Here is a 25,390-nt window from a genome sequence, read left to right on the forward strand (position 1 = left end):
TTATATACCCTAGAGATTAGTGCTCTGATGTGTGAGGGGTAAAGATTTGCTCCCAAGATGTAGGCTCTCTATTCACCTTACAGATTGTTTCTTTTGCTGAGAAGAAACTTTTTAGTTTGAGTCCATCCCACTTATTTTATTGATTCTTGATTTTAATTCTTGTGCCAAAGGAGTCTTATTAAGGAAGTTGGGGCCTAATCCCACACAATGGAGATTAAGGCCTAGTTTTTCTTCTATTAGACACAGGGTCTCTGGTTTTATTCCTAGGTCCTTGATCCATTTTGAGTTAAGTTTTGTACATGGTAAGAGATAGGGGTTTAATTCATTTTGTTGCATATGGATTTCCAGTTTTCCCAGCACCATTTCTTGAAGAGGATATCTTTTCTCCAATGCATGTTTTTGGCACCTTTGTCTAATAAGATAATTGTAATTTTGTGGGTTAGTCTCTTTGTCCTCTGTTTTGTACCACTGGTCTACCAGTCTGCTTTGGTGTCAATACCATGTCGCTTTTGTTACTATTGCTCTGTAGTATATTTTAAGGTCTGGTATAATGCTGCCACCTGCTTCACTCTTCCTGCTAAGGATTGCTTTAGCTATTCTGGGTCTCTTATTTTTCCAGATGAATTTCATGACTGCTTTTTCTATTTCTATGAAGAATGTTATTGCGATTTTGATCAGAATTGCATTAAATCTGTATAGTGCTTTTGGTAGTATGGTCATTTTGATAATCCTACTTATCCAAGAGCAAGGTAAATCTTTCCATCTTCTAAGGTCTTCTTTGATTTCTTTCTTTAGGGTTCCATAATTTTCATTATATAGATCTTTTATCTCTTTCATTGATTCCCAAGTATTGTTTTTTTTTTCTTGAGGCTATTGTAAATGGGGAAGTTTTCCTCATTTCCATTTCTGAAGATTTGTCACTGATATACAGAAATGCATTTGATTTATGGGTGTTGAATTTATATCGAGCTACTTTGCTGAATTCATTTCTAGAAGCTTTCTGGTGGAACTTTTAGGGTATTCTAGGTATAGAATCATTTCATCAGCAAATAGTCCCAATTTGAATTCTTCTTTTCCTATGTGTATCCCTTTAATTTCTTTTGTCTGATTGCTCTGCCCAGTGTTTCAAAACTATGTTAAATAGAAGTGGTGAAAGAGGGCATCCCTTTCTTGTTCCAGTTTTTAGAGGAAATGCCTTCAATTTTTCACTATTTAGAATGATATTGGCCTTGGGCTTAGCATAGATAGCCTTTATGATGTTGAGATATATTCCTATTATCCCTAATTTTTCTAGTGTTTTGAACAGGAAGGGATGCTGTATTGTCAAATGCTTTTTCTGCATCTATTGAGATGATCATATAATTCTTTAAGTCTATTGATGTGATGAATTACATTTATTGATTTATGGGGATGAATCCCACTTGATCATGGTGCATGATCTTTTTTGATGTTTTTGTATTTGATTTACCAGAATTTTATTGAGAATTTTTGCATCTATGTTCAATAGAGATATTGGTCTGAAATTTTCCTTTTTTTGATCTATCTTTGCCTGGTTTTGGAATTGGGGTGATATTGGCCTCATAGGATGAGTTTAGAAGTGCTCCCTCTTTTTCTATTTCCTGAAATAAATTGAAGAGTATTGGGGGGCTGGGGATGTGGCTCAAGCGGCAGCGCGCTCGCCTGGCATGTGTGGGGGCACTGGGTTTGATCCTCAGCACCACATAAAAATAAAGATGTTGTGTCCACCGAAAACTAAAAAATATTAAACAAATTCTCTTTAAAAAAAATTGAAGAGTATTGGTATTTAAAGGTCTTATAGAACTTTCTGATATTATCTCACTGAAGAAATTGTGCATTCCTTTGGATTAAAACTCTGTGCCTTCCTCTATCCCAATAACTCTTAGATTTGGTCTTTTGATGCTGTCCCATAATTTTTGCTTGTTCTGTCCATGGTTTCTTCATTGTGTGATCAACTTTATTTTCCAAATTGTATACTTTGTCTTCATTATCTGACTTCGTTCTTCTCCGCCTGGATTTTTCTTGGTAGACTTCTGATGGCATCTTCTATTTGTCACTTAAAATTGGTCTGTTTAAATTGTGTATATCATCCTAATTCAATTTGGGCAAATTATATGACTCTAGAAATTTGTCAATGCCTTCGATATTTTCTATTTTATTGGAGTACAAGTTTTCAAAATAATTTCTAATTATCGATTGTATTTCTGTAGTGTGATGATATTTCCTTTTTTCATCACATATATTAGTAATTTGAGTATTCTCTTCTCTTCGTTAGCATGGCTAAAAGTCTGTCAATTTTATTTACTTTTTCAAAGAACCAACTTTTTGTGCTGTCAGCTTTTTCAATTGTTTCTTTTGTTTCAATTTCATTGATTTCGGCTCTGCTTTTAGTGTTGATTTATTCCTCTTTTTCTAGGGCTTTGAGATGTAATGTTAAGACATTTGTTGACTTTTTTTTTAAGGAATGAACTCCATGCAATGAAATTTCCTCTTAGAACTGCCTTCATAGTGTCCCAGAGATTTCAATATGTTGTATCTGTGTCCTCATTCACCTCTAAAATTTTTTTTTAAATCTCCTCCTTGATGTCTTCTGCCACCCATTCAGTAAGTATATTATTTAATCTTCAGGTGTTGAAGTAGCTTTTATTTCTTTTTTATAATTGATTTATAATTTCATTCCATTATGATCTGATAGAAAATATAAAAAAATAGAGATACTACCTGGAATTCTAAGAGTTGCTTTGTGGCATAATATATGGTCTATTTTAGAGAAGGATCCATGTGCCGATAAGAAATTATACTCTCTCATTGAAGGATGAAATACTCTATATATGTCAGTTAAGTCTAAGTTATTGATTGTGTTATTGAGTTCTATAGTTTTTGTTCACCTTTTGTTTGGAAGATCTGTCTAGTGATGAAAGAGGTGTGTTAAAGTCACCCAAAATTATTTTGTTGTGGTCTGTTTGACTCTTGAACTTAAGAGTTTGTTTTTAATGTAGGTGCTCCATTGTTTGGGGCATATATATTTATAATTAAGTCTTGTTGGTGTATGGTTCCCTTGAGCAGTATGTCCTTTATCCTTTTTGATTGACTTTAGTTTGAAGTCTATTTGATATGAGGATGGAAAACCTTGCTTGCTTCTGCAGTCTACGTGAGTGGTATGATTTTTCCCAACCCTTCACCTTCAGTCTGTGGATGTCTTTTCCTATGAAATAAGTCTCTTGGAGGCAGCATATTGTTAGGTCTTTTTTTTTAAAAAATCCAATCTGCTAGTCTGAATTTAGGCCATTAACATTTAGGGTTATTATTGAGATATGATTTGTATTCCCAGCCATTTTTGTTTATTTTGAGGATTTAACATGACTTGGTTTCTCCTGATTAGATTTTACTTTAGTGTAATCCCTCCCGCTGCTGATTTTCATCTCCTTTGTGGAATATTTTGCTGAGGATGTTCTGTAGTGCAGACTTTCTAGTTATAAATTCTTTTAACTTTTGTTTATCATGGAAGGTTTTTATTTCATCATCAAATCTAAAGCTTAGTTTTGTTGGATATGATTCTTGGTTGGCATCTATTTTCTTTCAGAGCTTGGTGTATGTTGTTCCATGATCTCCTGGCTTTGAGGGTCTGGGTTGAAAAATCTGAGATGCAGATTAATCTCCCCCTATATGTGATCTGCGTCCTCTCTTTCAGCTTAAGATTCTATCCTTATTCTGTATGCTAGGCCGCCTTTTCATTATAATGTGCCTTGGTGTAGATTTGTTGTAACTTTGTACATTTGATGTCCTGTAAGCCTCTTGTATCTGGTTTTTCCAATTAGTTCTTAATGCTTGGGAAATTTTCTGATATTATCTTACTGAAGAAATTGTACATTCCTTTGGATTAAAACTCTTGTCTTCCAATAACTCTTAGATTTGGTCTTTTGATGCTGTCCCATAGTTTTTGGATGTTCTGTTCATGGTTTTTTCACTGTGTGATCAACTTTATTTTCCAGATTGTATACTTTGTCTTCATTAGATCACTTGGAAGAAAGAACGTCAGTCTGTTGGTTATGCTTTCTATTGAGTTTATTTGATTTATTGTATCCTTCATTTCAAGGGTTTGTTTTTTTTCCCCCAGAATCTCTTGAAGTAATCTTTTGCTACCTGTATTTGCTCTTATCTCATTGTTGGAGTGATCACTTTTTGCCTATATTTGCTCATTTAGGTCATTCTTTAATTATGAACCTTCTGAACTCTGACATTTCATCAACTTTTCTTTCCATGGGTTCTGTTATTACAGTATCCTAGTTTGTTTGGGGCACTTTCCTCCCTTGTTTTTTCATGTTGTCTAAGATATTTCAGTTTCTACCCTATATTCTTGTAGTGTCTGTGAAGATTGTCTGGAAGCCCATCTCACCTTGATGGTGGGCTTCCAGACCCTGCTGGTGTCCCTCGGTGTGTGCTACTGCATCTAAAGGTGGTGGTGGCAATTGCTTCCATGTTGGGGCACCTTATCTAAGCTATGTCTTATAGAGATGTGGCTGAAAAGGTGGGCCTCACTCTTTGGGATGCCAACTTTGAGATGAAGCTGCTTCTAGATCCTGTCTGTTGTTAAAAAGTTAGGGGTTACTGTGTGGGGAAGACTATGGTAGTGACTGCAGTGTCCCAACATGGGTTAAGCCCCCAGGTTTTGGGGGGCAGAGCGAACTCAGACCTACTCTGGACTTGGGTCCATGCAAGTCGGTGTGGGTGGATTTGGGCTGGGCCTGGCCTCCTGCAGTAGTCTGCTGGTTGGAAGAGGCGGTACTGTGCTGCAGGCTGGGCTCTGGCGGGTATGGGTTGATCTGGGCAACCCAGCTCGCCTACCTGTAGTAGTCTGCTGCTCCAAAATTTGCTATTTCTGAGTAGAGTCTTTTCACTGTAACATATTATCTTTAATAAACAAAGGTGTTCAGAAAAAAGTTGAGACAAAACTAAGGAATATGCCAGTTCTTCTGACAGGCCTTAGCTCCTGGTTGTTGATCATAAATGATTACTAGTGTATACACATCTCATGCCATTATCAACGGTAAGCATGGGGTAGGCACCCAAGGGCATGAGTCCCTCTGGGCAATGTAAACCAGTTTGAGGTTGGGATTCACTAAATTGTACAACATGAGATGATATCCAGGGCTTGGGAATGAGACCTCTGTTGGAACACCCTTTGGTATTGCTTACACCATTAGTTTCTTTCATCCTTTGGTGGTGTAGGTCTGTTTTTGAAAAATATATTAAAAAGTCACAATATAGAACACTTAGAAGAAAAAGCCCAGAGTCGTGATCAGGGACTTTGGTTATTTTTATAAATTATTTGATATGATGGCAAGATGCATATTCTCTTGTCCTCAGAAAACAAATAGATGTTTATTTTTGCTGTGTACAGGAGGGAGAGAAGGACATATGACTGGAGCAATTGGGCCTCCCCAATGTAGGGTTTACACTGTTTTCCATGGGTCTTTGGCCTAGAAATGGAAGACACTCCTTGCCCCCCCCAGATCTGTTTTATCTGTGATTTGATGTTTAAATGGGATAACTCCAGCTTCTCCTCCATGTTGTTTATTTACCATTTTTTGTTGGGTGTGAACTTGGCCGGGACACTTGGAGGTATAGCAGTAAGCACAATCTTAGTCCCCACGGAGAAACATCTGGTAAAAGAAATTACAAGAATGATACAGATTAAAACGGGGAAGGGTAGGTTATTGTGATACCTTGTAAAAGAAACCACTTACCTAGTTTGAGGATGTTTCCACAAGGAAGCAACCTTCAAGTGTAACTTCAAGGCAAGCTCTTTGAGAGGTGAGAGGGTAGTAAATTTAGGATTCTAAAAACTGTAGGATGGTTGGAGCAAGAACCCAGGAGAGGTGGCAGCTTGTGGGATCGGAGAACTTCCTGGGATGGGAGAACTTCCTGGGATCAGGATATAAGAGGGCATTATAAGCAAGATAAAGAAATCATATTTGGTCTTAGGATAATGAGGTTGTGGGCTTCATAGTGACATGATCAGATTTGTGCTTTTAAAATTCAGTTAGGAATTCAGTGTAGACTTGATGGATTGGGGGGAACAATTCTAGAGACAAGAACACAAGTCACTGAAATTGTATAAATTGTCAATGATGGTAGCTTGGACCAAGAGAATATAAATAAGAGATAGGCAGACAAAATATTTAGAATGGGAAGGATTTGGTGACTCATTTGCACATGGAGTAAAGATCTGTGTGTTTCTTGACTGAGTCTTTGGTAGATATTGATGCATTTCCTGAAATGAGGACACTGGTGGAATAGCAGGCTGGTTCCTCAGGAGCATCTGTTTCTTGAACCATGCATTGTTCAGAGCCCTTCCCTCAAATGACTTAGGATTTTAATGACTTTTTTTAAACCAAATGTAAACTACTATTGGAGAAAAGTTGTCAATATGATTACAGCTGTGATAAAAATGAACAATAATACAATGCATATAAGAAGGACATCTGGCCAGGCGTATGTAATCCCAGTGTCTTGGGAGCCTGAGGATCACAAGTTCAAAGCCAGCCTCAGCAAAATTGAGGCACTAAGCAACTTGGTGAGACTGTCTCTAAATAAAATACAATATGGGGATGTGGCTCAATGGTCAAGTGCCCTTGATTTCAATTCCTGGTACCCCCCCCCGCCCCAAAAAAAGGACAACTGACCAGTTATGGGGAAGATGATTTCGTAAGAAAATTCAAAATTACATGGAAAGAGCTTACAAGGTCAGGAGCTCTCGAGAGAAGCATCTTGTAGCCTGTGTTAACCAAATAAAAATGGCTAGTGTGTGGAATTCTGGGAGCAAAGAGGAAAGTGATACATGGAGAGGTTCATGAGGAAGGGATCATGTCATGGAATCTGGACTTTATCCTGACAACAAGAGGCAGCCCGAGAGGGTTTTAAAGTAGGAGATCACTCGGGGTTAAATCATTCAACACTGTGAAGTTGTTCTGTGATTCCAAAGGTCCTATCATTCTGTTGCCATAACAAAATACCTGAGATTAGATAGTTTACAAAGAATATATACCTGTGACTCACAGAAGCTATGGAATTTGCATCTAGTGAAGGCCTTCTAGCTGTGTTACATCAGGGTAAAGGACATCATACAGTGAGACAGACCAAGCTTGTTAGCTTGTGTCTCCCTTCTTATAAAGCCACTGATATCAGGAGATGGGGCACTCATAGTGATATCATTAACATAGAATTTTAAAGATGAAATTTCCAATGCATGAACTTTTTTGGGGCACGTATTGGATATTCTACTCATTCTCTATAGGACAAAGGGGGACCTGTTTCTTATACACTAGCAGCACTCATTTTGTTCCCAGTGATAGAAACTCAACTAAAGCCCTCACTGGCAGCAAGGGTACGGACTGGGAGTCTCTCTGCAATTCACATCTTCCCTAGGATGTTAATCTGGTAAGCCTGCACCTACAGTTACTCCAATTTTCCATTGGATACAGTCGTCAGCAGTAGACTTAACTGCTCTCTTTGGAGCAGAAGGCTGACACTCCCCAGGTCTACTACCTCTGATAGAGCTACTGCTTAGCCACTGGCCTCTGCTTCTCCCCCCTGTAATCCAGAAGCTTTGTTTTTTTTGGGGGGGCGGAGTGTACTGGAATTGAACTCAGGTGTACTCAATCACTGAGCCACATCCTCAACTCTATTTTATATTTTAGAGACAGGGTCTTACTCAGTTGCCTAGCACCTTGCTTTTGCTGAAGCTGGCTTTGAACTAGCAATCCTCCTGCCTCAGCCTCCCGAACCTCTGGGATTATAAGCATGCACCACCATGCCTTCTTGATCAATGGCAGCTGTTACCACCCAGGTGGCAGTGGATGGTAATACGAGTTGAATTCCTAAAGGGTAGCTGCTTTTTTTCCTTCAAGCTAGCCCAGTGGACCTGATTGTCTAAGAATCTGGAAGTACCAGTAGTTTAATGACAACACACTGTGAAAACTCTTCTATCCTTCATTTGGAGGCCTCTAAACACATTTGTCCTTGTCCTCTTACCCCACCACTATTTAAACCTTCTCCTAGTTAGCTATCAGTCCCGAGGTTCAACTCACCTCCACTAAGTTCATGAACCAATAGACACAGTGCATGGCAGAGTAGCCCTTCAGTAAGTGTTCAGGGTTTTGAGCTTAGTTTGGCCGGGGATGTTGGGGTAAGAAGACCATATTACTGAGAGTGGGGAAAAAAAAAGTTAAGACTATGGCTGCCTAATATTTAAACAAGCTTTTCACTGTTTAAACTAGAGCATTTTTCTGCCCAATGCAGAAACTCAACAGAAACAGGTTTACAATCTAGCATTGGACTTCCATATGGCTGAGTGTGACAAATGATGTAATTTGTCACAGATATGCTAGTCACCAACAGAATGATGAATGGTTCCAAATGCAGGTTGAAAACACCAGTTTCTCTGCTTTTCAATACGTACAGGGTTTTTTTGTTGTTTTTTGTTTTTAAAGTTACCAGACTTATAGGCCTGCTAAGGGAAAAGGGTGTAGACCTTGATGGGAATTTTTACTGGCAGCTATGGAACAACTGTTTCTCATTACCTCCAAATTTGGCATTGCTTTTCAGGAGTGGCCGGAGTGGATACCCTTCAATGAGTCCACTCTCCCCCCAGGAAATATTCCAGTTGGCTTGTATGGACCCAACAGAGGATGGACAATTCCAGGAACAGCAATCTCTGGTGAATGAACGAGTTACATGATCTCAAAAATACTTTCTTGGTTTCCTGATCCCTCCAACTCTTATTTTCAAATTTTATTTCGTAGCCATGATCCATCATGAAAACCCCTTTTGGTAGTCTAACCAGTTTCCCTGGGAGTTTCCTATTTCAACAGCCTAGATTTTCATGTTTTCTAAGAATATTCTGTCTTCAGGTTTTACAGTCTCAGAGGTCCCTTCACTACTACAGGAACTCATGTTGCCCTCTTAGTTTATGTCCTTGATCATCAAATATAGGTGGCAAAAGTCATGTAAAATCTTGCCTCTGATAGAGTGGCACCTGCCATGTGGCATAGTGTACCAAGAACTGCTTGTAAGAACACAGAAATGCCCCTGCCAGCTCTCAGTGGCTAGCTTTCGGCCAGGAGGAGGCACAGAAGACTTTACCACCTCTGCGTGGGTTCAAGCAAGTGGATCCACAATTCTACAAGGTCAAATACAGGCTCTTAAAGTCATTTTCCTGAACCCAAAATGAGTTTTTCATTAGCGTTGATGGTGAAATTTCTGAGAGGTCTACTGGGCCAAGTTAAAGTTTGAAGAAAGGCAGACTAATGTTTTGGCTTTGCTAACACAAAGCTACAAGGTGATTCCTAAAGCTAATCAACTTTACCATTATTCCTAGTTCAGGAGCAGTGAGCTCAAGTTCCCTCCCAAGCTTAATTGGACTGGAGAGGAAATGAAAAAACCCAGCCTTTGCAAAAGTCTGTATAGACAGCTAGTACTGAGTGAGTTCCATATCACTTTGATTCATCTGTGGTTCTTTTTTTCTCCTGACTCCTCTCTGCTCTACTGTATATCTCAGAGCCATCCTGAACAGATATCCCTCAGAGGGAGCAAACCCTTCAGTAGCTCAAACAAATGTGTGATTCTGTCCTTTGGGATTGCTGAGGCTTGGGTGGGGAACACCTCTAGGCCAGAAGTCTCTGGCGCATGAGTAATTTACCCAAGGGTGTCTGTGAGGTGGGTAGAATTTCTTGGAATAATTCTGTCTTCCCCTCTGAGAAACTTAACATCAAAGCCTAGGGACTAATGGGTCCAGGTAATTTGATTCTTAAAATGGTCTCACAGCATTTTACAGCTTGCTTGCCTGGTGATATGTCTGGTAAGAAAAATTTCCATGAGACTTTATTACCTCATTTCTGTGGGTTTCTCCAGGGCTGAGCTGTAGTGCCAGGACTTTCTGGATGTGCGTTCATCTCGTTGTCAGTGATGGTGTTTGTAATTTAATTCAGGTGTCAGCTGTGCTACACACTCACCACTGTGTACTTCTGCACATCCTGAGGCGTGGCCATAATTTGTGCGTGTGCATATGGAGTGTGTCTCACACCACCTCTGACACCTGTACCCTGCAGTGTTGTTACCACGTCTGTTTGGAGTCGGAACCATGTGCCATATAGAGCATGTATCACAAACACTAGTTTTCTCAAGTGCACATATCACGTTCCTGGTAAGGCACGCCAGAAATCACTGAGGAGAGTTCCCAGGTGCCTCTTCCTTTGGACAATACCCTGATACTCTTAGGATGTTGTTTTCTAAATATAAAAAAGCTTTTTTTAAAAAAATAATCTCCATATGCCCTAGATGTTCTTAGATCTCTTCTGGGTGGCCCATGTATGCATCTCTAAGGCAGCTCTGTTCTCAAGTGTCGCTGCATAGCTGTCTTTCTAGAGCAAGCACAACTGCCACACTGATGACCTTTGATCAGAAAATTAACAAAGGAGTTTGACAGGGACATAAAGCTAACCATCTAACACTCCAGAGGGGCACAATCCAATACATGTGGTACTTAGCCCTTGCAGAGTCCAAATAAAATGTAAAATTCCAACAACTACATAAGTAGCTTGCATTATATTTCTATTAAATGACGCTAGTTAAGAGCATCCCTGACGGGGGGGGGGGCACCTGTCACATTTGGGATGGTTTTAATCACAAGAAAACTCTTGTATAATGAAATATACATTTGATATCAGAGTAATTTCCCTTACAATTTAACAAAAATTCTCTTCAGATTTAAACAAATCGAACAGTAACACCTCTCAAAGTAAACTTCACATTTCATAATGCCATAATATCTGCTTAGCAATTGGTCTTTACCTTTCAATCCCAGTTAGAATTTTGGGACATCTGGTATATGTACACACATACACAACTGAGACCTTCAAGATGCCAGTCTCCCTTCTGGAGGCAGAATCATCTCCTGGAGGTGAGAAGCAATGAGATGGAACCAAGTCCCACAAGCTTGGCTGTGTGTTTATTTCTAGGAGCCAGAGGTTAGTGAAATAAAAAGCGTGCAGTCCTCTAACCATGGCATCTGCCTTCCTTCGGACACCCAGGAGCGTGCGGGATCGGGGAGGGCATCCTCTATGCCACGTCTGACCGTGGATCCCCAGGTAAAAAGCAACCACCAGGTATCTTATGCAGTGGCATCCCAGGCTGTATTAGGTGGTGATGACACACCTGATGTTTTCAGGTGAGCCTGAACTTGCTCCCATCCCTTCTATGAGAGCCTGCTCCTCCACTGTTTTCAGTGAGCCCCTAAACACAATAGCCTAGCCAACAAAATGGCATAACTTCCCCCAGGGGACTAAGCATTCTCAAGACTTAAGCAGCCAAGCAAGATCTTCCAGGATTTTCTGTATATTTCCCCCCAAGCACACATGCATTACTTACACACAGCTGTATGTCAGAACTGTCTTAGCCAGTGCAGGCCACGCCTCATTTCTTTGTCTGTTTTCCTGGCTTCTTTTTTCTGTCTGTCTGTCGTACATCAGGTTTTGACAGAGACAAGAAGTTTTGGTGGATCTGTTTTGACATCTGTGGTTGAAGGTGGGCTGGTTAAGAGGGAGAGTGGAGCTTTCTTGGTTGTTAAATTTCAAGCTTTTCTGGGCTCCTGTGCTACAGGGCAGGGCCTTCTGTACACGGGCAAAACTGTATTCCTTCCAGACTTGGCCTTTTTGACAAAGGCCCTCATGTATTTCCAAGGGCTCAGGGCCTGCCCAGTTTTGCCTGGTGTACCCAGGTGCTCACATTCTTGAGCACGAAGAGAAGATCCTGGGCCAGTTTCAGTGACTATGTTAACATAATCAGGGCACTTTCTTGAGCAGCCTCTCTAGCTAAAGTCTGAGTATGTGGGATTGGGAGTGAAAGGAGGCTAGATTTCCAGAGTGCATAACTTGCTGTTCTCGACAGTCTACATTCCACTGCTGGACATTTAGCCCCCTTCAATAACTAATCCCATTCTGTATTCCTCTGGGGATTCAAATTTCCAGGTGGTGACAGACCCCAGCTCCATGAGACGTTCATTTTCTACTATTCGGGATAAGCGTTCAAATTCCTCATGGTTAGAGGAATTTTCCATGGAACGAAGCAGTGAGAACACCTACAAGTCTCGTCGCAGGAGTTACCACTCCTCCCTGCGGCTGTCAGCCCACCGCCTGAACTCCGACTCAGGTGAGGGGGTCTTCAGCATGGCCCCTCTCGTCACACAGCTGGCTGGGCTGTGGGCTCCTATCCCGATGGGCTTAGTCTGGCAAGGACCACAGATGACTGGAACAGAATTCAGAGGGAAGGGTGCTCCCATGACTGACTTAACATCTTGAAGCAGGCCAAAGCCTTCTGTATTCATCATAAATGCCCATGTAGTTCCTTCTGGAGTAGGGCTGTACAAATCAGTAGAATTGAGGTTTTTCAAGCAACCTTTTGCAAAACCATAGAGCTTCCTTAGGATATATTGGGACCCACATTTGTTAAAACTGCCAACTCCACTTCACCCAAATAGCACCACCTGGAATTGTTTCATGGATTTGGGTTTAAAGTTTTTTTTCCCCTCTCAAAATGGGAAAAACATGAACAGGAAAAAAAAAAGTATTAGTCTAATTCAATCTATTTTAGTAGAGGAAAGAACCAGTTGAAAAATAGTGACTTGCCCAATCTCGTGGAGACTAGACCTGAGATCCTTTAACTTCAACCCCAGGGTTCTCGCCCTGGTGTCATCATTTCATTCATAGAATCTTCTCCATTCCCTTCTGTTCAGTGCTATCTTTCCCCACAAAAGCTACACACTCATGTATAGGACAAAGAGAATTCTTGAGCCATATTTTTGGCAAAGATTCTATCTTTAGCATAAATTGAAGGAAGAGAACAGATTGCATTCTTGACATACATGTCCTTCTAGTGGCAATGTGCGGACTTACCTCCTCACAAAAGGGTCATTTTCTAGCATTTCTCTCCTACTTCCTTTGAGATCATCTTTTGAAGATGAAGATCTGGTGTCTAGTTAGGGCCTTCTCACAGGATGGAGAGTGGGCCCTTATCCCATCATGAGGGCTCCACTCTAACACTGTCCCTTGGGGACATAAACATGCAGTTCATGGCTGAGTTGTAACACCAAATGAAAATCCAACTTTAGGGGCCAGAGTAAACTGAGATATAACTAATTTTGTCACCTTTTACAGGTCACAAGTCTGACACCCACCGCTCAGGGGGCAGGGAGCGGGGACGATCGAAAGAACGAAAGCATCTTCTCTCTCCTGATGTCTCCCGCTGCAATTCTGAGGAGCGAGGGACCCAAGCCGACTGGGAGTCCCCAGAGCGCCGTCAGTCCAGATCCCCCAGTGAGGGCAGATCACAGACCCCCAACAGACAGGTGAGCTCAGAAGGCAAGTTGAGCCTTTGGCAGGACAGAGAGAAGGGTTCTGACAGAAGGAGCAGAACACGGTCATCGCACGCCCTCAGCGACCCGAGTTTCCCAGAAAACAGCAGCATAGAGGCTAGCTGCTTTCTGCTTCTATGCTCAGAGATGATGTGAATTCACAGAAAGCCAGATTTCTCCCCTAAGAAAGATGGTAGTGGCCAGAGGTCCTGTCCTCAGAATCCAGGTGTTTGGGAACAAAGGGTAGTCCTTAAGTCAGAGCAATTAAGAATTATTTACCTACTGTCCAGCCATCCTAAGCGGGGAACCACATCTCCTCTGGCTTTTCACTGAAACCTGATCTACATCTAATAAATAGCAGCTGTATGAAAACTTTCTGACCCAGTATCAACCCTCACTCCCAGCCATAGTTCTCCTCAATGCTCTTTGAGCCCAGATGCAGTCAGCGAGAAGGAACTAAGGCAGATTTTGAGAGTTATGGGTAGTTTGCCTTTTAGAATGTTTTTCAAATTTCACTGTAGAACAGAATCACCTGTGGAGTTTGCTATCGTCACACATTCCCAGGACCCAGAAGATTCTAGTGAGACCCAAATCAGTATTTGAAACTATCAGATGGTTCTTAGGTCACGTACACATTGAGCAGTACTGTGCTGGCATCCACTCAATATGCCGGCTCTAGTACTCTTGGGAATACGCAAGGATGTCATGAAGGACTGAACCAATGATGTGTGGCTACAGGATTTGAGGACAGCAAGGGAAGGAAGTTGATTCCCTTAGAACCCACTTTCCAAAAAGTTTACCAGGCAGAGCAACTTCCAGTGTTCCTTCATCTTTCACTGAGTTGTATCTTTTTCTCAGGGCTGCCCCTGGAACTTATCCCCAGAGAATTGTTGCACGTTGAAAGTTGAGATGTCTAGGTGGTATGTCCCTGAGGGATGTGCATGGTACAGGGGACTCCCTCCTCAAACATTAGACTCCAAGGGCTCTCTGGAGAAGGGGTTAGGGACCTTAGCAGGGCCCCAAGTGGTGATCAGTCTAATATGCCATGTTTCTCTTGCTGTGTAGGGCACCGGGTCCCTGAGTGAGAGCTCCATCCCCTCCATCTCTGACACCAGCACCCCAAGACGAAGTCGGCGGCAGCTTCCACCCGTCCCACCAAAGCCTCGGCCCTTGCTTTCCTACAGTTCCCTGCTGCGACACGCTGGAAGCATCTCTCCCCCTGCCGATGGAAGTGAGGGCGGATCTCCTCTGACCTCCCAAGCCCTGGAGAGCAGCAATGTTTGCCTGGCCGAGTCTTCCAACTCCCCACACCCCCAGCAGGGCCAGCATTCTTCCCCACAGCGCTACATCTCCGAGCCCTACCTGGCCCTGCACGAAGACTCCCATGCCTCAGACTGCGGCGAGGAGGAGACACTCACCTTTGAAGCAGCTGTGGCTACTAGCCTGGGCCGTTCCAACACCATCGGCTCAGCCCCTCCCCTACGGCACAGCTGGCAGATGCCCAATGGGCACTATCGGCGACGGAGGCGTGGGGGGCCTGGGCCCGGCATGATGTGTGGAGCCGTCAGCGACCTCCTGAGTGACACAGAAGAAGATGACAAATGCTAGAGGCTGTTTCCCCCTCCGATGCATGCTCTTCTCTCACAGGGAGAAAACCAAGACTGAATTGGGAAGCCCGTGCGGCCCCGGGGGGGAGGAAAAGGGAGAAGGAAGATGCGTACATTAGCAGAAGAGGAAGTAAAGGACAAATGGAAAAGCAGTCAAACCCACCAAACCGCTTTATTTCCCTTTGCAAGATGGGCACTGCCATAGTTCTGCCTCTTTGCTGGGGAAAGAAAGTACAGGAATATGGAGGGTTAGGCCCATGGAAGAAGGGACATGAGGGTGGCTTGCCTTCCCTGGCCCCTTCCCACCTTTCTATAAGCCCAGCAGGGATCTGGCTGGCCTGTGTCTACACTCATTGCCTTGTGCAGACTGTAAATGGGGATCAGTGGAGACCGAAGGAGACCAATCTCCTCCCCACGACTGCCAGCAGGGAAACTGCAGCAGCACCTCACACACACTAGCCTGTGGCTGGCTTCCCCCTGAGAAGCACAAGCCGAGTCAGGAGCATTGGCTGCCCAAGGAAGGAGGCAGGAAGGGAGGGCGGAATAGTTCAGGGTGCTGTGGCAGCCGAATGGGCTGGTCTGGGTGAGAAAAGCCATAGCCCAGCAGCCCGTATCATGGAGGTGAGGGCCAGAGAAAGGACTGGAGGTGCTGGTAGGTACAGTCCTAGATCCTGAGGCCTGTTATCCATGTGTAGGTGCTGTGGTAGTGAGAAAAGGTGAAGAGGTCCCTCAGGGACCACAACCGTGTCTGCAGCTCCGGTAAGGGTGATGTTAAACAACACCTATGGCCAGGCACCAACCTAGGTCAAGTTCAGCCACAGTGTGGGAGCCCATGCTGTCCCCCGCAGTGGCTCTTTAGATGCTGGTTGGGGAAAACCCTAGGGTGGAGGTAGGGACCTAGGGACTCAGTTTATTTTCCAACCAGCATAGGCGTAACTTCATATTGGGAACAGTGCTACAGCCATACCAGCACAGCCTGGTTGGAGGCCAGTATTGAACCTATGTGCCAGACAGTCTTTCCTCCCACTTCCCCAAGAACCACCCTCACCCACTAGGGACTTCTATAAGGATGGAAAGGCTGATAGACTAAAATGAGAAGTGTCAGTTGATCAGGATGTTTATGGTGATTAGTAAATATACCTCAGCTTCAACCTTGGCTGCTCCTTCTAGCAAAGTAGGCTCTGATGATGGGGTCCCCCCAAGCCCTGAATGTTCCCTGGACCAGGGCTGGGCTTTACCCTTCCCCAGAGTAAAAGCTGGGCAGAAGACAGCCTTTAGCCACGATGTCATTCCCAACCTTCCATACACAGATGCATCGAGAGAGAAGCTTGGCCTGTCAGTGTTCCTTCAGCATACGCTTGATTGCTGCAGTCCACGGAACAGGTCCTGTCCATCTGGTGGAGATGCACCAGGCCCTTAAGCCTCTCCAAAGTGCCATCACAGCAGGTGAATGACTATTCTGGAGGGGGTGTCAGGCAGGGCCCTCCTTAGGGAGACTTGAGGACCCCTGTAGTGGGAGCTCAGTGGATAAACACTTACTTCATCCCCCTCCAGACAGAGTCCCTAGGACTCTTAGGTATGAAAAGTCCTTTTTCTTAGAAGGAGCTTCTCCTTTCTTGTGAAGTTGTTTCTTTTCTTCCCACTGCTGGGTTGAATAGAAATAAAGCATAGCCACAGTTGAACTAACAAGCCAAATTCAACCAGTGGCTGGAGAATCACTTGGGCTAGGCCTGCCTGCTCTTCTAGGTGATGATGGAGCTTCCTGACTCATGGTCAGACCCAAACCAAAGTAGTCCCAGGACAGGGGGCCAATGAGACAGATACCAAGGCTTCCCACTTATAGACCCTCTTCCAGCTTTGCCAGTTTTCTTCTCCCACTCAGCACATGTGTGCTTGGGGACAGCTGGGAATGTGATCCTAATGGGTGTGCTCGTGACATGAGACTCTCATGCTGGGCCCTGTATAGTTTCAAAGGTTCTCTCTGCTCAGCCTCACTCCATGCCAATGTGCTGCTGTGGGCTGCCTTGTGTGCACAAAACTGCTTTCCTCACCCCAGACGGCAGCTTTCCTTAAGGAAAGCCTACAACAGGGTGGCCATTCTAGCTAGCAAGTGTCGATAGTTTATACCATTTCAACAGTCCTAGAAATGTGGGCTGACAGAGTAATTGTCAGTAATGGAATTTGCAAACAATAATTCTGCACACCGAGTTCCTGAATAAAGCACTGTTAAGTTATGAAGTGCTATAGGTGTGGTCACCTGACCACTTGTTTTTGTTTTTTAATACTAATGAAATTATGAACTTGCTTCTTTCATTGAACGTCCCCTAAACAAGAAACCAGCTTTTTCCCCCCTTAGCCTGCACTTACCCTTCTATTAAGACCAGAAAATGAAAGAGGATTTTCTGGTAAGTCATGATCTCATAATCATCATCTTTGGTTTCCTCCTGCCTCAATATAAACAGGAATGCCACCCTTCCCCCTTGAAGCCATTGAGGACTTCCCTTCCTACATCTCAGATTTTCTTTCCCTTGAGAGGAATCTCCCTTAGACTCGAAAGCCCATGCTTCTCTTGTATTAAGCACCACAGTTGCATCTTGTGATATGCCGCATGATAAATCTGGGCACTGGAGGTTCCTTCCGAAGATTCTTTAGCCAGATGTCCAACTACTCTTGCTAATGTTAGTCTTCACCATCTCCTCAAAACAAGGAGAGGAAGAGGAGAATAAATCAAGGTAGGGAGATGCTATCACCAGGTGTGTATTTATCCCTCTCTTCACTCAAGGCTCTGAACAGTCAGGTGGGGAATGCACACCACCAGCAACCCTCAAAAGCTTGTAACCAGGCGCCCTGTGAGCCAGGGTTGGCAAAGAATCACCTGGCCTGTGGAGGGATGGTGCCCTGAGCATCCTCCAGGCTCCAAAGGTGCATGATGACAACTACCCACAGCAGCGGGTGTTGGGGGTGCTGTTCTACTCTTCCAGCTGAAGAAGCTATTTCTATTCCTGGCATCTCTTCTCACCATCCCCATACTGTACTGAGGGCACTGAAAAACATTTTCCTGAAGCTGACCCCCAAGCCTTCTAAATTTTGCCCTCCTTTGACTCTGTGGCCAGAAAGAGAAGACTTTTCCCCTTCCCTACACACATCCCTGACCCCCCCACTGAGCCCACATCTCCTGTAACTTCCCATCCCCACCTTGGTTTTGCTGCCTCTTAGCCATCTTAGGATTGGGTCTGTGCTGAATCCAGCCAAGCCAAGGGTTTGCTGGCCTGACTGCCTCTACCATTAGAGAATGTTGTCTTCTAATGAAGTAAGTCCTGGGACTTACAAGGTGATCTTCATGGGGCCATCAGAGGTAGGCTGTAAGGTGTGCATGAAATGTTTTCATACTTGATGAATAATTACTGCAGAGAAGGCTCTTGGCATAGCAGGACCGCATTTACAAAAAAAAAAAAAATTAAGTAGGAAGTTCTTAACATTTCATTACATCCTATTTCTAAAGCCTGCTGTGGATATTTTGGTTTTGGACAGAGTAGTCCTTTAGTGCATAGAGCTAGGGGTGATTTGAGAGATTCATTTCTGAGCTGTTATAATATTGAAATACTGTGAGGCTGTGTGTAAAGGGTAAACATAACAGAAGGGAAGCAGATAGTCTCACAAAAATCTCTGCCTAATGGGAGACTTGAAAGTTAAAGAACTTTCACTGCTTTGTTGTTGATTGGTATCTTACCAGTCTTGTTTTGATCCTTCAAAGGCCCAAGGCTGGCACATACCAAGAATCCTGGTGAGGATTATTCCCAGCAGATGCCTCATCTAGCTATAGGACAGGCTGGATTCTAGAGGACTGAGCATGGTCCAGGGAAAGGACAGGACTTTACAATGTGGGAAAGGAAAAAGATTGGGCCCTTCACTAGTGGCCAGAGCATGACAGGTTAACTCCAGACGACAGCCCTTGAGGAACCAGGTTTGGATATCTTTACATATATCCATGATGAGATGGATAAATGAACAAAATGTAAACAAAATTAACTGAGGGGTTATGACCTTACTTTTGCCATGAGGTGATCAAAGGAGATGCTATATTAATAATCACTGCCTGTACCAGGAGCTTTTATTGTTGTTTTCCCTGAATCACCCCATACATCTTACCCAGTACTACCCCAAGTAGAGCAGCCATTAATGACTTCTCTGCTGGCCACAGACTACTAGGGTGGTCAGTCATCATATGCTGCAACTCACCCAGAGTACATGGATGTACTTCAGGGGAGGACAAAGGACTAGGAACAGAAAGAACTACCTTTAGTTTATGGTGGCCATCTTTTCCTTTACTTGAATCCTCTTTTGTACTTTGACTTTCTAGGGTTTATGCATCCCTAAAAAGTCATACCAAGCCAAAAAGAAGAGAGACTTACAGATTGTCCTGACCTTTCCAAAGGGCCTTGAAAAATATAGTCTGGATAAAATTCAAGCCAGTTGGTTGAGAAGTACTAATGGGGCTCCCAGCAAAGTGTAATGGGATGGCTGCTGAGGTACCCCAATGTCCTATTTTTGTATTCTTCCTTCTATTCATCCCTTCCTACCATGCTATAAGTAGGAAGGTTAGTATCTTGACCTGCTAAATGCAAAAAGACTTTACAATAAGCCATGCTACTATGTAAATACATTCTTGAGGTTTGAATTCTTATTTCTGGAAGTATGAAAGAGTTAAGCAGATGAGGTAGAGAGGTGTAGAGATTTATGTTCATTTTTATCTGTTTGGGGTTTTTTGGTTGCCTGAGTTTTTTTATAACAGACCTGCCCTAGAATAGCAAAGAAAGAAATTTGTACTCTGCAGTGTTATGAATCTCTGCCAAATTAATGCTATCACAGTTGAGCCTAATCTGAGGTTATAGTACCAGCTCTGTCTTTTCCTCTGGTCTCCTTGTCCTTTTGTCTCAGTAAGTTGACCTCTGATTTCCCTTTCTAGAGACTTAAAATATAAGTGAAAATCTTCCCCTCTCCAAAAATCAGTAAAAGCCAAGGAAATACAGTGGTTAAAGATGTCTGAAAAAAAACTCCAACAAAACAAAGTTTATGTCTTGATTATTTTTTAAACTGTAGTAATCTGATAAATGAAAATTATAGTCAAAATAATAAATTATACTACAGCCTTCTATACTAATTTGTGCCTTCAGCTAGAGTATTATGTGTGTTCTCTTTCCCTTGTTAGGAAAATTGAAATAGTAACACTTGGCTATTTCGTGGGTGTGTCAAGTGTTTATAAGTTAATAATATACAATGTAAAGCACTTAGTCTCCACAAGTCAAAAAACCCTTTACTCATTATTTCCCCAAGGACCTCAGAAACTCTTGGTGTCACTATAAGAATCTTGTTTTTAACCTGAATCTATTCTTCTTACCTGGCCCCCCACACGCTTCTAAGAAAAAAGTTCAGATTTTTCCTTTAATCCAGGAAGGAAATTGAATTTTCCCTCTGCAAGCTTCCCTGTATGGTCTTCTCTTTGTGGACACTGAGGCAAAACCAACATTGAGTGACCTCATCCAGACATCTCCAACCTGGCACTGGAAATCGGAATGAATCTTTCCTTTTTTTTGTTCTGCAAGTTTCAGAAATAAGAATGGCTTCCTGTATATTCTGGAAACAGATCCTTGAACTTGTGCCAGTTAGTTCCATGTTTCCTCTTTGGTTTGCTCAGAGGATGGCTCCAAAATTGAAAAGGAGACTAAATTGGTCATGTCTGAATTCGACCTTATTTGATGACTCAATTCTTTTCTTTCCATTATTTTGTTCTCTCATGGCAATGGCCTATACTGCACAAGAACCGCCACTTAAAGCAAGTCTATTAGAAATAGACTTTGCTCACCCCTATTGTAAGGGGTGAGCAAAACAAAACATACTCCAAAATTTTAAAGTGCCATTAATCAATTTTTAAAAATAAAGGTAACATGAAATGAGGGCTAAACAATGTAATCTAACTGCCAATTGAAGTAGTTCTGGTCTTAGTTACATTTGATACAGAGTTGTATAACATTAAGCAGATCCAGTGGATTTAGTAAAAACACAGGTATTGAATTTTAATGGCTACCATTGGGGATATATACTTAGCCTGCAGGCTGAACTTTAGTCAGTGTTTTTCTATCCTGGTGTTTTGTGAACAAGCCAAAATTTATACAAAGCCACCCTAAGTGCTGCAATTACAGAGGAACTTCCCCCTTAGTGACATTGGAGAGCAGTCCAAGTCCACTCAAAGTGAGTCCAAGATTTGGAACACACTCAGAATAACAAACGAAGGAGAAACATTTAATGCACCAAGACTGGTTGGCATTTCATTGCTGGGACAACTGGGTAGAGAGTAGGAAGACAATCTATAGAACAAAGACAAGATGAGGCAGAAGATACTAGTAAGTTCCAGAAGAGAATAGGCTTAGAGATGTATGGCCTTGAAAGGGATCCTCCCTTTCACTTAGATTGTGGGTAAACTCATCAGCACAATACTGGATTCAGAGAGTCCTTTCTGTTAAATTCATGTACGGTAGCAAACTTGAAACTTCAGAGGATTAGTAGATTCCTGAAAATCTTTTCCTGACCTGAAAGATGGAGAGAAAAGAGTCTCTTGCTTTAAAGCAGCCCAAAGACAATCTAGGATTTCAGCAACTCTTCAGTATAGTAGCACCAATAATGGAGAGATTACATTAAACTTCAGATACAAGCACCACAGGAGAGGAGAAGAGTTGGTCAATAGGACAGGGGATGAGTCTGATTAGGAAGAAATTTCAAATTGCAAGGTGCACCGGTACTAACCTCAAAGGATAACACTGCAAGTGGGTGGACTACAGGGTGTCCAGTCCCCACCCTCTGTCCTTTGGGACCCAAGGCCAGGCCATTCCCTCCTTGATTTGCTCTTAAAGGATGAACATGTAAGATGGGATCAAGAGGGAAATTGGGTGCTCTTATTCAGGCTGTAAAAACGCTGCCACCTTCATTATAAGACACACGCAAGTTAAGCCCCCTAAGACACTCCTTGCGGGCAGCATCCACTGAGGTGTGCCAGCCTGACACTCCTGCAGTAACAGTGACTGAATGGCAGCTAATGCTGGCCCACCCCGAGTATCGGTGCATCTCGCCTAAAGCCAGAGTTCAGCACTGCATGTTGATCAGGTGGAGATCCTGAAATATAAATGCTCGTTTGGATCCAAAAGGAAAACCATTAAAAAAATAAAAGAAAGATGAACAACTTTAATGTTTTGGGGGGGTCAAATAAATAAAATCTTGTTGTAAAGAATCAATCAGCCTGATTTACTTCACTTGTGTCTTTGCTTCTACTGAAAGAAGAGATCATGGGAATGAAGCCTGGCCAGGACTCGGGGTAAGTGGGACACAGGCTCTCAGTTCCTATAGGATGAGGTCTGCTGGGCTCGGGTAGTTATGAGGAATTACAGATGTTCTCAGCATTCCAAGGATGTCCTGGTCCTGAAAAGTTTGGGGAGGGGGAGCAGTACTCCACATAAACTGGTTTGCCCAAAATGTTGAACATTTTCTGATCAGGACAATATTCTCCCCAGGTGAGGAATTTAACAAAGTAGAGGATTTTATGGAACCACGGGGCTTTGTGACTAGAAAGAAACACTATAGCCAGCTTCCTCTGGGAGGGCGGGAGGGGATTACAAGACACCAGCTTAGCTGCCAAGTTCAGGAAGAATATGACTCTCAGAAGACACTGTCATTCTTTCCTTGGCTTATATCACTCCTGACTGCACTAGATTTCTGAATGATGGGAAAGGCACAAGCCCTGGGACATGGGCCCTACTGGATTCTCCATGCTGAGAATACCTGTTTGCTTCATTTTTCTGGAGGAAACATTTTCTTCTACTGTGGAGTTTATTGTTTTAACCTGAGTAATTCTTTTTTGTTACATAGAAACCGGCATTCTAGGAGAAGTTCCTGTAATTTGGTCAAAGATAGCTTTTCAAGTTCTAATATATACAATTTTTTAGGTAAGATTTTTCTCATGGCCAAAACCATTAAAAATGTATAGCCATCTTTCAGGAAGATCAAGGTCCTTGGATGCCAGATTGGATCTCTTAAGTTTTAGATTTTGTGTCATTCTCCAGTCATTTATTTCTTTCCCATGGCTTTTTATCACCCCCTGTATTAGAAGATAGAATTTGACAGCCTAGAGCTTCATACTTTTATAAAACAAGTTGGTTTCTTGGGCAAAGAGGTCTGAATTGGTGATTTTTCTTTTTTTCTGATTTCCTTCTAAACTAAAACTCAGGCCCCACATCCTTCCATAGGCTAATGACACTAGGAAACGCATATACATTATTGTGACTTTCTATCAAGATTCTGTAATATAATCTGAATATTTGCCTTTATACAGTATGTCCCTAAACCTTATATATTGCCTCTGGGATAGTATAAACTTGCCTTTACTTGTATGCCACATTATTTTGCTAATGAGCTGGGAAATTTTCCCCAACTGAAGACCAATATGTCAATTTCTTAAACATTTTAAACAAAAAAAATATTGGAACTAGGCAAAGATGCCCAAGACTGAAGAATACCTAAAACATAAGAGGACAGACTGAGTGCAGGCCCTGGGTCAGACCCACCAAGTACAAACCCAGGCACCACTTAATCCACTTCCTGAATTTTTAAAATGAGAACAATAGAAACCACCCCAAAGTGTTGTGTGCAATGAACAAGCTGTTGCATTTGAAGAGGAAAAACAGTTATTGTCCCACATTAGGCATTCAATACATGTCAGGTGTCACCACTGTCATAATGATTGTCAAAGTGCCTCCCCAAACCCACCATATCTGAGGTGCTGAAACCTTTCAGCCACATCCTAACCAGAAGAAAGTCCCCTTCTATTGATGAAACACAAGACGGTTTGATCCTCAGATGGGTTTTTAAGAAAAATGGAAGAAAATAGCTTTAAAAAGCAAGCAAATCCTAACAATATAACTCTATTACACTAATGCCTCCATTCTTGTCTCAGAAACAAGCCCTAATTTGCTTATTCTTTACTTCTAATTTCCATATTCATTTAATAACTAAATGGGAGAAACATTAGTGGGAGATAATAACTATAAAAGTAGCAATAAAGTTAATGGCAACATTAAAAATACTGTACACATATAAACAGCAATATTCAAGGCAATTTGAAATATCAAGTAACTCGCACATTTATGGCACATGTGAATGAACCATAAACTCAGGGTCAATGGCCTGATTTTTACTCCATTTTAAAAAAAGAATAAAGAACCCTCTTTAAAGACCATTCTTAGGTGGTCTGTAAAGAATGATTAGTTCATAAGGCATCAGCTCTGGACATAAATAAATTGGGCAACCCTGGACAGGAGACTGCCAGAGGAATATTCAGGATAGCACAAAACAAAATGATGTGAGGCTGAAGCCAACCACTCTGAGCCCATCCAGGAAGAGGGTTCCCATGACCTTGCCTCAGGACACTGATTCCTCTGCTTCTGCATGCAAAACCACTCGTATGCATAACAAGAAGTAATAACTAAATGATTCTATGACACATAGGAACCACAGAACCCAGACATTCAAACAGGAAGAAGCCTAGTGATCAATTCTGGCCCAATTTATTTCCCATGTGAAGGAATTGAGTTTAGAAAAATTAAATTTTCCAGAGATCAAGGAGGTCTCTTCTTGAGGCGACCTCAGCAACCCTAGCATGACACCAAAAATAAACAAACCTGAGAAGGACCTTTTGCTAATATGTAGAAGACTTTGAATCTCATAGAAGCTAGGGACCTTTCTCCCTTGAAAATGGTGAAACTAAAACCTCAGAGTATGTCTATCTCCCGGCCCCACCGGAGATCCTGTTTATAACCCCTGTAACAATGCAGGGAGATATGTGGGAAACACCAAGCAGAAAATAGTTACTCGCATCAAAGAAAACTCAGAGCTATGACTGTCAGATGGAACTATTCAGACTTGAAAATAGAGGACAGAATCCTGGCTGACTTTGGAGCATATTGGAAACACCACTCTCCTCTGCCCATAGATCAGGTGTCTTGTCATGGATGGGAGTACAGTGCAGATGGCTAGGTTTAGGCACCTCATAAAAATGCAGCTGGTCAATATGCCGCATTAAGTAGACGTGGGTACAAACAATAGCTATCCATTTCATAGTGACCCCAGCCATGTTTCTTAGCCTCTAATTCCTTATTTTCTTAACTGTTTAATTAGGATAGCAAGACCAACTTTGCATTGTGGTATTCAGGATTAAAGGTCACACACACAGAATACCTAGCATGATGCCCATGTAGTAGGCATTCAGAAACAAGTCTGCTATTATGATGAGTACATCCGCCCACTTCCACTC

At 42.4% G+C, this 25,390-nt stretch overlaps 1 protein-coding gene across 11 annotated transcripts in view; it reads left to right on the plus strand.

The window, feature by feature from the left end:
• Positions 1 to 22,319, plus strand: part of Cacna1e (calcium voltage-gated channel subunit alpha1 E) — a 444,235-nt gene extending 421,916 nt beyond the window's left edge. For 8 of the 11 annotated variants that reach the window (XM_078022436.1, XM_078022437.1, XM_078022439.1 and 5 more), the window contains 5 exons: positions 8,626 to 8,737; positions 11,037 to 11,165; positions 12,045 to 12,225; positions 13,230 to 13,420; positions 14,492 to 22,319. In XM_078022436.1, coding sequence (XP_077878562.1) covers positions 8,626 to 8,737; positions 11,037 to 11,165; positions 12,045 to 12,225; positions 13,230 to 13,420; positions 14,492 to 15,034 — 1,156 coding nt within the window. In that variant the 3' untranslated portion in view covers positions 15,035 to 22,319. The remainder of the gene's footprint in view (positions 1 to 8,625; positions 8,738 to 11,036; positions 11,166 to 12,044; positions 12,226 to 13,229; positions 13,421 to 14,491) is intronic. The other 3 variants (XM_078022442.1, XM_078022444.1, XM_078022443.1) reach the window with 1 other exon arrangement.
• The last annotated feature ends 3,071 nt before the right edge of the window (positions 22,320 to 25,390 follow it).

This window comes from Ictidomys tridecemlineatus, chromosome 10, assembly GCF_052094955.1.
Source record: "Ictidomys tridecemlineatus isolate mIctTri1 chromosome 10, mIctTri1.hap1, whole genome shotgun sequence".
NCBI classification, from domain to species: Eukaryota; Metazoa; Chordata; class Mammalia; order Rodentia; family Sciuridae; genus Ictidomys; species Ictidomys tridecemlineatus.